General features: G+C 51.1%; 1 protein-coding gene across 3 annotated transcripts in view; it reads left to right on the top strand.

Moving 5' to 3' along the window:
• The window catches only part of ASZ1 (ankyrin repeat, SAM and basic leucine zipper domain containing 1), an 850966-nt gene that overhangs the window by 97256 nt on the left and 737723 nt on the right, over window positions 1–15987 (top strand). For all 3 annotated transcript variants that reach the window (XM_069627941.1, XM_069627942.1, XM_069627943.1), the window contains one exon: window positions 6302–6424. In XM_069627941.1, coding sequence (XP_069484042.1) covers window positions 6302–6424 — 123 coding nt within the window. The remainder of the gene's footprint in view (window positions 1–6301; window positions 6425–15987) is intronic.

Below are 15987 nucleotides of genomic sequence, written 5' to 3'. Positions count from 1 at the left end.
TTCAAGTGTTGGGAGTCCTCGTGTTTTAGCTCTCGAGCTTTTACTGCGTTTTCGCGCTTTTCAGGAGATTTTTCTAATATTTTCGGTTAATCGAGCCTCAGGCTCCAACGTTCTACTTCCGATAACGGGGACCCGTTTCGGAATTAGTTATGCTTCTTGGAGGATTCCAGAAGATCTGTGGCCTACCTCAACGGACATGGCCCAGGACAAAGGAAGCTCGACGCCCGGATCCAAGCTGTTCAGGAGCTGCCCAGGATGCAGATTGCAAAATGTTTTCAAGGAGGACGAGCATTCGAGATGTCTCTACTGCCTTCATGAGGACAAGACGCACGTGGAGAAGGACTGTGCGTTCCGCAAGAACCTGTCGGAACGGACCAAGCAAGATCGTCGTTCCCACCTCGCCGCCTGGCTGGAGAAGGGCACAGCAGGTGAGAAGGCGAAGAAAAAGTCTGAGCGGTCTTCTAAGTCCTGTGAGGGTGCCCCAGCGACAGGGGCCCAACGGAAGGCCAAGCACCGCGAGTCCGCGGGCACCGGGAGCGCCGAAAGGTCGGGCTCCTCGGCTGCCAGGCAGGGCGCGACTTCCCCGGCACGATCAACCATGAGCCAGCGCTCTGGTTCGGGGAAGAGGAAGTCCGAGAACCCGGGTAAGCTTCTGGAGAGGCTCCGGTCGATCTCGAAGGGAGCCGAGGGGGAGCGAGGCGATGACCCTCCCCCCAAAGTGAAGGCCCAGGATGCATCTAAGGTGGTGAGGGCCTTGATCCCCCCGCAAAGGCCTCTATCGAGGTTGTCGCAGCAGCCCTGGGGAAACCGGCAAAGGCTACGCCAGTGGAGGCGGCCTCGGGGCCCAGAGTTTCCCTGCCGCCGCAGAGGGAATCCTCTATCCAGACCATCGTTACCATCGTAAGACTCCCGTGCAGACCCCGGCGGAAAAACAGGGGGGGAGGGGGGGCGGTGGCCATTATGGACTCGGATTCAGCCTCCACGGAGGATCAGGTGGAAACCGTGAAAGGCCTCAACAAGAGGTTCATAGGCCTCAATGAGAGGTTCGAGAAGGTTCCCGCTGATGTGATCCAAGATAGCGACGATGGCGACGACGAGGGCCCAGTGGAGCAGCCATCCAGTCGGTCGCAGCCATTATCCGAGCCCCAGGATAGCTCGGCGGCCATTTTGTTGGCGATCCAATCCTTATGTACTGAGATAAGGTCGAGGATACCACGGACCCCGACGGAGGATCAAGAACCAGGCCTGTCGGGAAGCCCTCCGAACAAGCGGAGGAGAGTCCACCCTGCTCCGCCCTTCGTGCCTGCGAGGCCTGTGGACCCCTCATCCCCCTCGCCAGACCTCGGGAGGATACAGCGATGGATACAGCGACGGGGACGGACGACGGCGGCGGCGATGACACAACGGACATCCCGTGATCACCCCCCCTCAGGCCTCTCCGCCCGACGAAATTGGCTCTTTTCACGCCATGATAGCCAGGGCATCCGAGCTCTTCCAGCTCTGCCCTGAGGAACAGAAAAAGGAAGGTTTTCTTTACCAACGACGAGAGGCCAAGAGGAAGACGCTCCTCGCGGTGCCGTTGCTCGACGACACCTGGACGAGGAGCTGGCTATCCCCAAGAACCCTTCCACGACACCCGCCAAGAGGGACAGGTATGAGAAGAAGTACCGGGTCCCCGATTCCGCCCCCTTGTGCCTCAGGGCCCAGCTCACGCCGGACTCTGTCGTCTCGGCAGCGGCCAAGAAGAAAGCAGCGGGTGCGGCGGCTTCAACTTCCACTTCACCGCCGGACAGCGTGGGCAAGAAGTTGGACTCCATGGGACGACGAGTCATCTCGTCGGCGGCGACAACGATTAAGGCGGCCAATGCCTTAGCGATTGTGGCCCATTACGACAGAGAGCTTTGGTTCAAGATAGTTCCTCTGCTAGACTTCGTACCGGACGACAAGAGGGCGGAGGCCCTACAGATTCTGCAGGATGGTGAGGTGGCGTCGCATCACGCCATAACGGTGGCAACGGACATTGCCGATACCGGATTTCGCCAACTGGGCAACAGGGTTTGCCTCCGACAATGAGGATGGCTCAAGGCGACGGACTTTAGCCAGGATGTCCAGACCAGAGTGTTGGACATGCCGTTCGACTGCAACAACCTGTTTGGAAAGACGGTGGATGAGTCCCTCCAGGCCATCAAGACAGACACGGAAACAGCCCGTGCCCTAGGAGTCCTTCAGCAACGGCGGCCCTTTCGGATCTCTGGAGGCAGACAGGGAGCCTCCAAGGGATCCAGCGGCGGCTCTTCTACTTACCGCCAGGCGGCCCGCTCCTCGTCCCAGGAGGCCTACAGAGGCCGCGGCAAGCAAGAAGGGTCTCGCGGCCGTCGGCAAGGAAGCCAAGGCGACAAGGCCTCTTCCAAGCAGGACTGAACTGGCCGTAGCGTCGGGCCCCCACCGAAGCACCCCGGTGGGAGGTCGTCAGCGTGTGGGAGTCCATCTCTACCGACCGTTGGGTGCTGGACACCCTGACCCGTGGACACTCACTGGAATTTCAAAAGAAGTGTTCTCGCATTCCTCCCGTGACCAGGGAGGAGAATCACGTCCCTCAACTGCTGTTGGAGGTAAGGGCGATGCTCAAGAAGGGTGCCATCGAGCTTGTACCCAAGAGGCTCAGGTGCTCCGGGGTATACTCAAGATACTTCCTCGTCAGAAAGAAGACAGACGGTTGGCGCCCTACCTGGACCTGCGTCGGTTGAACAGGTACATCAAGGCACAGAAATTCAGGATGGTCACCCTCCAGCACGTGCTGGGACAGCTGGAGGAGGGCGACTTCCTATCGTCACTGGACCTGGAGGATGCTTACTTCCACATCCCCATTCTAAAAGGACACAAAGTTCCTCAGATTCGTAGTCCAGGGGCGTCACTACCAATTTAGAGCCCTCCGTTCAGATTAAAGTCGGCAACCAGGGTGTTCACCAAGTGCCTCGCACCTGTGGCGGCGCGGCTGCGCCTGCAAGGGATCCACGTCTACCCCTACCTGGACGACTGGCTAATCCGTGCCAAGGTCAAGAGAACTCGCCATCGAACACACAGCGAGGACCGTCCGCCTGCTCAAGGAGCTGGGATTCGCCATCAACTACCCCAAATCCCATCTGGTACTGTCGCAGGTGGCACTGTTTCTGGGAGCGAAGCTCGATACAGTGAAGCGACTAGCATCTCCGTCGGAAGAAAGGACGAAGGCCATTTTGGGCAAGGTGCAGCGCCTGTTAGCCACAGATGTGGCCAGAGTGAGGTCCATCAAGTCCCTCCTCGGGATGAGGTCCTCCTGCATCTACCTTGTGCCCCTTTGCAGGCTTCGGATGCGTCCGCTACAAGAGTTCCTCGACGCCCGCTGGATTCAAGCGGCGGGCAGCTTTGAAGACCGGATCCCGCTCGACGAGGAGTTCCGTTGGGCGATTCTATGGTGGGGTGCCCATGCACACCTCGTGGAAGGCATGGACTTTCAGGCCCCGGCGTATCAGGAGACGGTAACAACGGACGCCTCCCTGGAGGGATGGGGGGCCCACACCGGAGATCTCCACGCAAGAGGCCTCAGGCTCCCGGAGGAGAGGTCTCTTCACATCAACATCCTGGAGCTACGAGCCGTGTTCTGGGCGCTCAAATCGTTCCTTCCGTCCCTCAAGGACAAAGTGGTGAGGATCTTCACCGACAACACCACCACGATGTTCTACATCCGGAAGCAGGGAGGCACCAGATCCCCAGCCCTATCCAAGGAGGCCCAGGATCTGTGGCACTGGGCCGTCGCCCAGGGGATGTTTCTGGTTCCCTTCCACCTGGCAGGAATAAAAAACACCATTGCCGACTCACTCAGCAGGGAGCTGTGCTCGTGCCACGAGTGGGAACTACGCCAGGACCAGGTGGATCGGCTCTTTCAACGGTGGGGCAAACCCCAGATCGACCTGTTCGCGACGGCGACGAACTCCAAGTGCCAGAGGTTCGCTAGCAGGTTCGCAAAACCGAGGAGCATGGGCGATGCTTTCTCGTTCCCTTGGGACGGCCTGTTACTTTATGCGTTCCTTCCGTTGCCGTTGCTGCTCCGTCTCATCAACCAGCTCAAGAGGTCCAGGTGCAGGATGATCCTCGTCGCACTGGCGTGGCCGAGACCGATCTGGTTCCCGGACCTTCTGGACTTGTCAGCGTCCCCACCTATCAAGCTGGCGACGGACGCGGATCTTCTCTCCAGAGAAGGAGGCGCCATTCTCCATCATGACCTGGAGTCGCTGAACTTGCAGGCTTGGCTCCTGCAGCACTAGAGTTTGGAGGATACGATATCTCGGCTGACTGCAGAGAGGTTCTTGCAAAAGCCAGGGCGTCGTCAACTCTCAAATGCTATGGACATACGTGGAAGAGGTTCTCTGTCTGGTGCCGTGCACAGAAGATTAACCCTCTGCGGATTACGGCCCCTCAAGTATTGCCGTACCTACTGTCGCTGGCCAAAGCTGGACTGGCTCACGCCTCCATCAAGATACATCTGGCTGCCATTTCCCGATACACCAGAACTACAGGACGGGCGTCCTTGTGGTCTCATCGCCTGGTGAAGGAATTTATGAAGGGACTATTCCGATCGTTCCCGCTTCTGAAGGCTCCTGCCCCGGCGTGAGAGCTCAACGTGGTGCTGACCAGGCTCATGGGGGCCCCATTCGAGCCTATACATTCGGCGCCGTTGAAGTTCCTGTCGTGGAAGACAGCATTTCTTGCGGCCATCACCTCCGCACGACGAGTGGGAGAGATCCAGGCCCTACCTTGCAAGCCTCATACTTGACTTTTCATGACACAAGGGTGGTGCTGAGGACGCACCCTCCTTTATGCCCAAGGTGCCGTCGGACTTCCACCTCAACGAGCCCTTGGTGTTGCCAGTTTCCTTCCCGTCGCCTTCGTCTCCGGCCGAGAGGACTTTGCACTCGCTGGATGTGGCTAGAGCGCTGAAGTTCTACGTGGACCGCACAAAGAGTTTTCGGAAGACATCACAGCTGTTGTGAACTTTGGACCTGTGATTCAAGGGAAGGCTCACTCGAAGGCTTCCATTTCCAGATGGCTCTCCGGCTGCATCATGCGCTGTCACCGGTTGGCAAACCGACCGCTGCCCGGCCGTCCGAGAGCCCATTCGACCAGAGCGATCGCTACTACCACGGCGTTCCTGTCTGGTGTGCCTCTGCTGGACATCTGCAGGGCTGCTACGTGAAGGTCGACGCACACCTTCACAAGATTCTACTGCATCGATCGGGACTCCAGGGAGGAGTACAGGGTCGGCCAAGCAGCGCTGCGCAACCTGTTCACTTAAGGGGAGCCTGGTGAGGAGGTAAGAGATGCTTAATGTTGAGTTGTTGTATTGCTTAATGTTGAGCCTGTTGCCACCTCCCCTGGTTGTGCATGTGTATACTGCTATGTATTCTTATATTCATGAGCATGTGAATCCATGCCAGACCCCATGCTGGAGAAGGAACAAGTTACTTACCTGTAACTGTTGTTTTCCAGCATGGGTCTGGCATGGATTCACATGCGAACCTTCCCTCCTTCCCCTCTGCGGCTCTTCACTTGGTCATACTGCCACTTTACGTGCTACCAAATCTGAGGATGGCTGCCAGGGGAGGGGCTTAGGTAGAGGGCAGTCATTGGCTGGGGGCAGTATGACCCAGAGATCAGTGATTGGTTACTACTAAGAAAGACAGATCAGAAACAAAACTGATACTGATTTTTTCTTTACCGAGGATTCGCGCCTTACGACGGGGAATATTCATGAGCATGTGAATCCATGCCAGACCCATGCTGGAGAACAACAGTTACAGGTAAGTAACTTGTTCCGTCCCTGACGAGAAAGAACTTGGGAGTGGTGCTATAGGAATTCCATACCACTGCTTTATAATTCTGAATCTGCTTCACTTAATCATAGGTGCTTTTCTGTATGCAACCCACATTGGGCTGCCCACGAAGTAAGAGCAAGCTAGAGCAAGTGTATTACTTAATAAGTGAATCGGCACCATGATGCGACAGTGCGCTCTACAAATGCTTTGATTGATAGAATGCATGCAGTACGTTTCTTTCTCATAAACAGATAGCATCCCACCTACCTAGCTTGGCAACAAAAGTTAGCCTTGAATTAAGCACACTGTATTCAAGTGGTAACTTTTTCTGTTTTGGCTTAAGTTTTCCATGGTTAAAATAAATGTTGCTTTTTTTATCTTTGCGATTTAGTAATGTGATGCATAAACATGCACAATAACAATATTCTTCCTTCCTTTTGCTTTTGTAGGAGTGGATGTAGAGATCCGTTTTAAGTTTGGGTGGACACCGTTGATGTATGCTGCAAGTGTTGCACATTTGGAATTGGTACGCCTTTTACTCGACAGAGGTGCCAATGCAAGCTTTGATAAGGGTATGTTTATCATAATTTATTTTGTTGGCGTTATGTCCCTATTCGTATTTAACATTAATAACAATAAGTAGAAGAAAAAAGTAGAGCTAATTTGTGACTGTCAGGAGAGAACCTTGGCATTATCACATATTTAAAGGGAAGTACTATTCCAATTTACCAATATGCCTTTGCCTTAGATAGTAGTGTGTGGCTTCAAAGATATTGAAAGCCCTTTCGCTGGCGATAGTGTGTAGTATTTTTCACCAGCTATATTAGATTTGCAATTTCTTTTTTCTGGTATGTTTTAGAAAGGTGCATTCCGTTATACTTAAGCAAAATATAAACCAGCAGTAACGAGATGTAACCCATTCTTTGCTAGTTGAACTATGTCCCTCTATACCACCACCCTGCAATGCCTGCTACCTCCCTTCTATTGATTGGAAACAAATATGTTCTCTTTTACAGTAAACCATGTCATTGTAACATTCTATTGTCTGACATCATTAATATGTGATATTTTATTTGTATTGCTCTCGTACACAAGTGTTTCAGAGAGTGACGAGGCAAGGGAGGGGAACAATGGAGGACAAAGTAACGATCTTAATAGGCCCAGTGACATTGAGAACTTGCAAGTGCAGGGGAGAGGGAAGGAGGAACGAGCAAGGGAGAGTGGAGGAGTGGAAAGTGCTGAGCAACAACTGGTAGTGCAGCCAGCAAGGTGGCAAGTGTAGGTTAAAGCGCAGACAAGGGGTGTTTGATAAGTACAGGTAAGGGGACTGTAGAATTACAGATACAGACCCAAGTGCAAAGGTTACCAGGGGGCAGTGCGGGTGTGTGGCTGGGTGGGCAGAGACCTGGGCCTGAAAAACACAGGGTAACCAGGTGCCTGGTGCCGAAGCAGACAGATCAGCGGGGGGTAGCGGGGGAGGTTGGGAAGAGCGAAAGCAGAAGCAAAGAGAAAGGTCTTTAGCTGTTTCCGGAACCGGAGATGGTTCTCCTCAAGTTTCAGAGAGGCAGGGAGGCTGTTCCGGAGGGAGGCCCCAGCTAAGAAAAGAGATCTACCCCCAACGCGTTGCTTGGAGAAGCGACTGACCCTGATAGAGTTGGAGGAGCGAAGAGCTTGAGTAGGAAGGTATTTACGGAGGGAGAGTTGAAGGTATTTTGGACCGAGGCCCCAGAAAGCATTGTCGACAATGCAAAGGGACTTGAATTTAATCCTTGCAGCCACTGGGAGCCAATAAAGCTTTTTCAGGGCTACGGAGGTACGATCCCAGGGCTTGAGGCCAAGGACACGTCTCATAGTCATGTTCTGGATGAGTTGCAGAGGGTGGAGAGTAGAAGGCAGATTTAGAAAGAGGCTTTTGCAGTAGTCCAGCCTAGAGAGAACCAAAGCTCTAGAGACTGTGAGCTTCTTACAGACGCCTGAGATGTGAGTAGAAAAGGAGATTGTGGAGTCGAAGATGACCCTGAGGTTCTTAGCCTCACAGGTGGGAGCAGGAAGAGGGCCAGGGGAGGCCGGCCAGAGAGTGACGGGAAATGTGGGTGCTGGTGTGCTGATGAGGAGAATCTGTCTCATTGGCATTAAGGCAGAGGTCATTGGCAGCACACCACTCCTGGATAGCAGACGGACAGAGATGAGAGAAGAAGAGGTGGTAGAGGGAAGCCTGAAAACGAGTGTCATCAGCATAGCACGGAAAGTTGGAGCAGAGAGCTGCAGTGGGTGCCAGTTATTGGTTGAAAAGGCAGGGAGAGAGGGTAGACCCCTGGGGAACACCACAGGTAGAGAGTGAGATAGAGGAGAGGAAGGGCCCAAGTTGGACCTAGGAGGGTCGATCAGAGAGGAAGGTGGTCAGCCAGGCCGGGGACTGATCGGTGGTACCCAGGTTATCGTGGAGATGGTTGGGCAGGATGGCATGGTTGACTGTGTGAAAGGCAGAAGAGAGCTCAAGTAGGATGAGGACAGAGGGGAGGTTAGTCGAGTTTGGAGAGCAGGTCTTCACAGATGTTCAGGAGAGCAATTTCCGTGCTTCTGGCAGCTCTGAAGCCAGACTGATGGTCATGGAGACAACCAACAGAATCGGTGTGAAGATTAAGTGGGTAGATGGCCAGCTTTTCGAGGAGCTTGCCCAGGAAAGGAAATATTGTCAGCAATGGTAAGGTTTCAGATTAAGAAAATGACGGCTACACAGTTTTTTTGCAGTTGGTAACAGAGGAAAAGGGTCAGGAAACTTGATAATCCAGCCATTTTACCTTTGTCATCTGCCATGGACAGCCGGCATTGGGTTAACTGCCATTTTTGATTATCCAGCACCATTGTGTTACCAATGGTGCCAGATAATTTTGGACTATTTTTACATATATTGAAAGCCTGTTGAAACTGGCAAGAAGCTTGGTATTGAGGTCAAGCATTCTCTTGAAAAATAGGCAGACCTCTACTCCCAACTCCAATGCATACAAACCAGTTGAGGTTCAATCCCACAATAAAATCCACATTATTCTCCGTCTTAAAATGAACAGATCTAGAACTTTCTACCCTCTTACTCCGACGTCCCGTCTCCTTTCTTCCATACTGTACGGGCGTCCCTCCCTAGGGACGGGATTGGAACATTTTTTCCTTCAAAAAAGGATATTTCCCTTTTAAATTTATGGCATGCGTAGGCATGGCTACAGGCATGTCCACGCTTCCACAGCCCCGCCCTACGGCGCCTTACCTCATTCCCCTTTTCTGCACTGACGGGATTGGTCCTTCCTCTAGTGCTTGTGCATTGTATTTTTCTATTTTTGCAGCACGGTTGGTTTTCTCGCTTCTATTTTGATAATCTTTTACCGGCCTCTGGTACCTTGCATTCCCCAGCACATTTATTTTATTTTAATTTATAAAGCGTGCAAACAGCCCAGTGGCATCGAGGCACTGTTCCAAGAGGGCAGCGCTGTTACAATAGGGCAGCTTAGTTACAAGGCATGAGAATATAGGTTACATGTAAAAATATTATCAACAATAAGGCAGTGACACATGTCAGCCCAGTCATGCTTCAGCAGTTACCCCTACTGCGATAGTTCTTTCCCTGCATCGGATCCACATGCGCTCTGCATCCAGTGTTCAGATGCGTACCATCAGTGGGATGGCTGCGTAGCGTGTGACTCGCTTACTCCATGCTCCCTTAAGAACCGGTTAGCAAGGTGGAGAGAGATCTTCACCGCGTCCCCTCCAAACTATCTCAAGGACGTCGTATGACTCAAGACCAAGTCGGACAATGTAGTTGCTATATTTACTAAAGCAGCCCGTAAGGGGGATTCCTTTTCTCTGAAACCTCCCAGCAGGAGGGATCCGAAGGATCCTAGCACCAGCCAGTCTTGAGACTCGTAGAGCTACCGGTCCACGGGTGGGTGGGTCGTTGGGCCCTCCTGAGGCAGCGGCTGACAGGACTCCTAATCCTCAAAGGCATAGGCACCCTTGCACCATGCCTAAGGGGTTTTTCCAGTCCCCCTCCTCAATCCTGGCCTCCAACGCCAAGAAACAATGAGGACGGCGTCTGGGTCCACTCCTTCCCAGTTCGAGGAAGACTGGCTCTCCACGGTCAGCAATGGCGTCATCTTCGGGTATCCCTGGATTCTAGCAGTAGTTTGTGTATTTTCAACTCCCAGTTTTCTTCCCGCATACAGTTTCACCCCACTTCTTCTGATCGGTTCTCCAGACCTGTTGGCGGAGATTGCTTCGCTTGTACAGAGTAAAGTGGTGCAGCAAGAGCCCCTTGCTCAGAGGGTTCTGGATACTACTCCAGGATTTTTGCCATCACGAAAAAGGAGGAGGCATGCCTATTATGGTGATCGACCTATTGTACCTCAATCTATCCTTACCCCTCAAAGAAATCAAGATAACGCCAGCGCAGATTGCGGAGGCACTCTGCAAGGAAAAGTGGATGTGCTCCCTAGACCTAAAGGACACATGCTTAGATGTCAAAATTTGCCAGCTACACAGGCAATTCATGCGCTTCACGCGATGGGCCTGACTTCCAGTACCGGGTTTTGCCGTTCAGGCTCCATTCCGGCCTGCAAGTGTTCACAAGACAGACTACCCATAGGTGGATGATTGACTGATCAGGGGCAGATCGCCAACAGTGGCTGAAGACAAAATGGTGTCTCTCTTGGACTTACTCTTCAACTTGGGCTTCTCGGTTCATCCAGCCAAGTCAGAGTTTGTTCATCCCTTGATTTTCCTAGGGTTAACATGGTACACAAAAAGACAGAGGATTTTCGCAACACAGGAAAGGGCCAGTGTGATCCTCAAAGTGACAGGCCACTTCCTCAGAAGGCAGGTGACATCAGTGTGGTGGTACCAACATTTGCAAGGACTCATGGTGGCGTGTATTCTGGCAGTACTTGATACTAAATTGAAGATGAGGCAGCTGCAAATGCACCTGACTGCAAGTTAGGATCCAGAGCTGGGCTCACAATCAGGCAAAAGTTTCACTTCTATGGGAGACTCCTGATCTGCTTTGGTGGAGGCAAAAAGAAAACCTGATGAAAGGGGCACTATTTTGCAACCGGAGCCATCTGTGATCATAACAACGGCCTCCTCACTAGAAGGCTGAGGAGCCACACTGGATAACTATTCAATTTATGGATTATGGTCAACTCAGGACTAAACCCAGCACATAAACGTCCTGGAGCGGTTGGCTATTCACTTGGCACTTCGGGTCTTTCTCCCATTGATTTCAAACAGGTCACTCCTCAGAACAGACAACACAACTTCAATGTTCTATCTGAATTTGTCCCAGCAAGGCGGAATGAGATCTCCCCTCGTTTGCACCCTAACTATCCAGATTTGGTAGTGGGCCCTTGAATGTGGCATTCTCCTGGCCGCAGTTCACCTTCCGGGCATGAGCAATTTGTAGACGGACAGGTTGAGCAGGCTCCAGGTGGACAGGTTGAGCAGGCTCCAGGTGGACAGTTAAGATTGGGAAGTGTTCTCACAAGTGCTGACCACCCTGTTCAATGGGTGGGGTCACTCAGAAGTGGATCTATTTGCCTCAAGAGAGCAACGCAAAGTGCCGTTTTTTTCCCTCTCGGATGGGAAAGGGCAAACACTTGCTAGGGGATACCTTCTACATGTCTTGGAACAACCCCTGGTGCTCCGCTTTTCCTCCAACACCACCGATTTAGAGATTTGCTAGGGTGTTGCATGATTCTGGTAGTCCCATAATGGCCTGCCATTGGTTGGGTACTCGACCTGGTGAGTATTGCCAGTCTGTGCTCAGATCTTAAGTCGATGGACCCTCTACGTCTCAGCAGCTTAGTTCCTGAGTAGTTGACACTGCAGCACCTGGGACTGTCTCAGATTAACCTGGAGATTATTGAAAAGGTAAGAAAACAGTCAACAAGTATCCGGTATAAAAGCAAATGGTCCAGATTCTGTTACTAGGCCAGAGACGATAAGGTGGACCCTGTATCTTGCATGCTCGATCAAGTTCTGCCACACTCTGCTTACTGGCGAACAAAGGAGTGTAAGTAAATGTGTCGCACATTTATCGGCTATCGGAGCAAACCGAAACGTAAAGGGGCAATCTTACTTAACTGCCTATGCGCTGGTAAAAAGACATTTGTAGCGACTAGCGAGACCATACCCCCCGTCAAGCGGCCACACCCGGTGTGGGACCTCAACGTGGTGCTGGCAGCGCTCCTACACAAACCATTCGAACCCATGGCTACAACAGACATCAAATGGGTTATACTCAAGACAGTGTTGCTGGTAGGTCTCACGTCCGCTAGAAGTATCAGTTAGATACTGGTGGCTTCAGACCCATATACAATTTTCCACAAGGATAAGGTAGTTATGAGAACGCACCCAAAGCTTTTGCCAAAAGTAGTCTCATCCTTTCACGTCAGCGAACAGATTGTATTGTGAACCTTCTTTCCACATCCGCAGTCGGATGCGGAGAGGCCATTGCATTATTTGGATTTTAGAACACTCAGGTTCTACCTGGACAGAATGAAACAATTCAGGAAGTCTAACACCTTGCTGGCCACATTCAGCAGGGCTTCACCAGGCACTCAAGCGTCAAAAGTGTCAATAGCCAGCTGGATGGTGATGGCTATTGTAGAATCATACAGATTACAGAAAAGGCTGTGTCCAGCTAATATACATGCGCATGCTGTAAGAGCTTAGGCATCAGCTGTCGTTTTTCAGACATGGGCCTTGCCAGGTCATCAGTAAAGTAGCCACCTGGGCATCACCATCAGCGTTTTGCAAGCACTACTGCCTCGATGTTCGTGCTACATCAGATGCAGAATTCAGACAAGCTGTCCATAAAATCCTCTTTACAAATTAAAGAAACACACTCCTCACTAAGAGATAGATCGGTTGTAATTGCCCATACAATATGGAGGAAAGTGGTCGTGACATTAAAAATTACTCACTGTAGTGACTATTGTACTTTTAATCCATAGTCCTCTTTACTCCATGCGATCCTCTCCCTAAATAATGTAGTTCAGGCATTCAAATGGATTGCGTCCTCCCACGTATTCCTCATCTTTGATAATCAAGTCGGCTTGCAGCTTCCTTTGGATTTTTTCCTCCATAATATCGGCTGGTGTACGGTGTCATCGTGGCCCTCAACGGCCTCCGTCCTGTCGATGTTGGTATAAGTAGCACATGTGGCGACCGTTGCTTTAGTTCCATTTTTCCACATGTTAGCAAGCTTAGGACGGTTGTTTGCCTCAGTGAAATTTAACTGCGTTTCTTGAAAAATCGAGATGTTGCCACCCAAGATGGGGTTAACACAGTGTTCTGACTATGGGGCAAAAATGTCCATAACAGACCCACATCAAGTCTGTTTGTAGTGCCTGGGAGCAGACCACAGAATGGATGCCTGCAGTTCCTGCCAATCAATGACTGTGAAGGCCTTGCGAGAGAGGAAGGGGAAACACAAGGCAGGTAGGCCCCTTTCAAAGTTCCCTTCTGTAACCCCCCTCAAAAAGGAGATCCTCGGATGACTCGAGGGATGTCTCCCCGATGAAAAAGCATGCAAAACATCTAAAGTGCTCAAAGTCTCGACACTCGACCTCCTTCTTTTAAAAGTCATAGAAACGACACCACAGGTTGCTGTCGTCTTCCTCTTCACCAGACAGAACAGTTATTTTTCAGAGTAAGTCAGCATCCCCAGCTGACTTTGAAACGTTTAGGTTAAAAATGTGGAGGTATGTCAATAAGCTACTGCGAGTGTCCCTCCTAAAGAACCACAAGTCTCCTAAACCCACCACGTCCGACAAGACAGGCAGGGCGCCGGTAGCCTCCCCTTCTCGCGTGCCAGAGAGCCCGGTAAGAAAGTCTCCTCGACATGTCTCGAAGGAGTCTTCCTCTAGACAGTCAGGATTCAGGTTCTTCTTCTTCGATGATCGATAGAGGTTGGAGACCTGGGCCTTCAAAGCCTGTGTCGAAGCATTCATTGAAACCGGCAAAGTCGTCAACACTGCTTCCTACTTCGACGACATTGTTGACATTCAACACTATCGGCGCCATCTGTGCCTTCAAAGGTTTCCAAACCTTCTGTTGAGGCATTGAAGACTTTTAAGCCTCTACCAAGAGTTGATTTTTTTCAGCTCTATAGGATCTATATTTGAGGACGACGACCAAGATCTGCCCTTTGGGTATGGTACCCCCAATGTACCAGAAGAACTAGTCTCAGAGGAATCCAAGATGAAAAGTCTTGTGGAAACATTAAAGGAGGCTAGTAGTCTGCAAACCTCACCAGAAATTGACTTTGCAAAGCCATAAGTGTCAGGGTACACTGACCCTTCTTATAGATCATTGATGAGCAAGGTAAAGGACTCTGTTGGATGGGGGAAACCTGCTGCCATAACAGAGAAGGATGACCTCCCCGACATCCTGGCCAGTGGACTATCAGAAGAAGCAGTACTGCCATTTCATACTGCGTTGAGGACCAGGATTTTGGAGAACTGGCGAAAGCCAGACTCCATGCCAGCAGTGAACAAAAATTTGACGGAAAAATATAGAGCTGCCTCTATTGACCCTTAATTTTTATCCAGATTCCCGACTCCAGAAAGTCTAGTAGTACAGGCAGCAACAACTTCGAGGGATTCTGCATACCCTTCCATTGTACCAGATAATGATGATAAAAAGATTGAAGTCCTGGGAAAGTGTTTTTAGTGCTAGAAGTATGGCCCTAAAATCCATCAATGCGACTTTTGCCCTGGCCAAGTACACCCATACCTTATGAGATGTCGCTGCCTTCGCGACGGAACACATCCTGAAAGGTGAAGAGAGGGATGGATTCCTAAACTTGGCAAGATAACAAAGATGCAATGTTACAATCGCTACAATCCGGCTTAGATTCAGTGTATTCAGGGCAATGACAGCCAGCACAGTCTCAAGATGTGTTGCATGGCTCAGAAGTATGGTTTTGCGCCTGATTTCCAAGCATGCTTAATGGGTGCCAATTATTTTGAGAAAAAGCTGATGAGAAGCTGCAAGCTTCTAAAGCAGAAGCAAAGTTCCTAGTAGCAGCAATTCACCAGCATACCCAACCTCAGAGTTCTTCAGGTGCATGGAGAGGGCGTCTGTTTTGATTGTGTTCATCGGTTTCAAGGGTTAGAGGCCAGTTCTCTCAAAAGGGACAAAGAATGACTCCACATGGGTCCAGAGATAGAGGAAGAACTTCCCTCTCAGCCGCCTTGCCCTCAGCTGCAACACCTTCAAAACCGATTTGATTCCTTTGCACACAAAATTGGTGGGGGCAGGTTGTCTCAGCATCTGGAGGGTTGGCAGGGCATAACCTCAGATTCCTGAGCGCTGCAGACAGTGGCCCATGGCTACTGCCTCCTATTTCTGGCAAAACCCCCCTATTCCTCCCCCCAGAGACAGGCCACTCTATTTCATATCTTGCTCCGCTCATCCACAATAGGAAGTTCTTATCCTGTTGGAGACAGGTGCAATATAGTAAGTACCTGCGGTGGCGAGAGGTCAGGAATGTTACACGCCCCATTAACTAATCCCTAAAAAGGATGGAGGAATGCGACCCATTTTAGACTTGAGACACTTGAACAAGTTCCTCAGTAAGGACAAGTTCAAGATGTGATTCTTTTTCATGTCCTTTAGGACCTTCGAATCCAAGATTGGTTGGTGGTGTTGGACCTTCAGGATGCTTACTTTCATGTGCCCATTCATCTAAAACACAGAAATACCTGAGGTTCGCAGTTGGCGGTTCTCATTTTCAGTTTTGAGTTCTGCCATTCGGCCCACCCCTCCCCCGAGGGTCTTCACCAAGCTTTATAGCAGTGGTGGCAGCAAGTATAAGGAGCGAGGGGATTCACATCTACCCCTCCCTGGATGACTGGTTGATCAGATCTTGTTCTCTGTAACAAGCACAGAGTCAGCCGCACTTGCCACTTTCTCCATGAGCTGAGCTTCTTCCTGAACTTCCAGAAGACCCACTTGACAGCATCACAGAAGCTTCAATTTATTGGGGCAGGCCTGGATTCAGCCTTGCCACCGGAGTTGAGGGGGCAACATCTCTCGCACATGGTGCAAAAGTTTGAGTGCCCAACATCTTCCGGCCTTTGACTTC

Source organism: Ambystoma mexicanum, chromosome 12 (genome assembly GCF_040938575.1).
Source record: "Ambystoma mexicanum isolate Mex_15411 chromosome 12, UKY_AmexF1_1, whole genome shotgun sequence".
Taxonomy (NCBI): domain Eukaryota; kingdom Metazoa; phylum Chordata; class Amphibia; order Caudata; family Ambystomatidae; genus Ambystoma; species Ambystoma mexicanum.
Note: the sequence above shows the minus strand (reverse complement) of the source record. Positions and strands in the feature narration are given on the sequence as shown.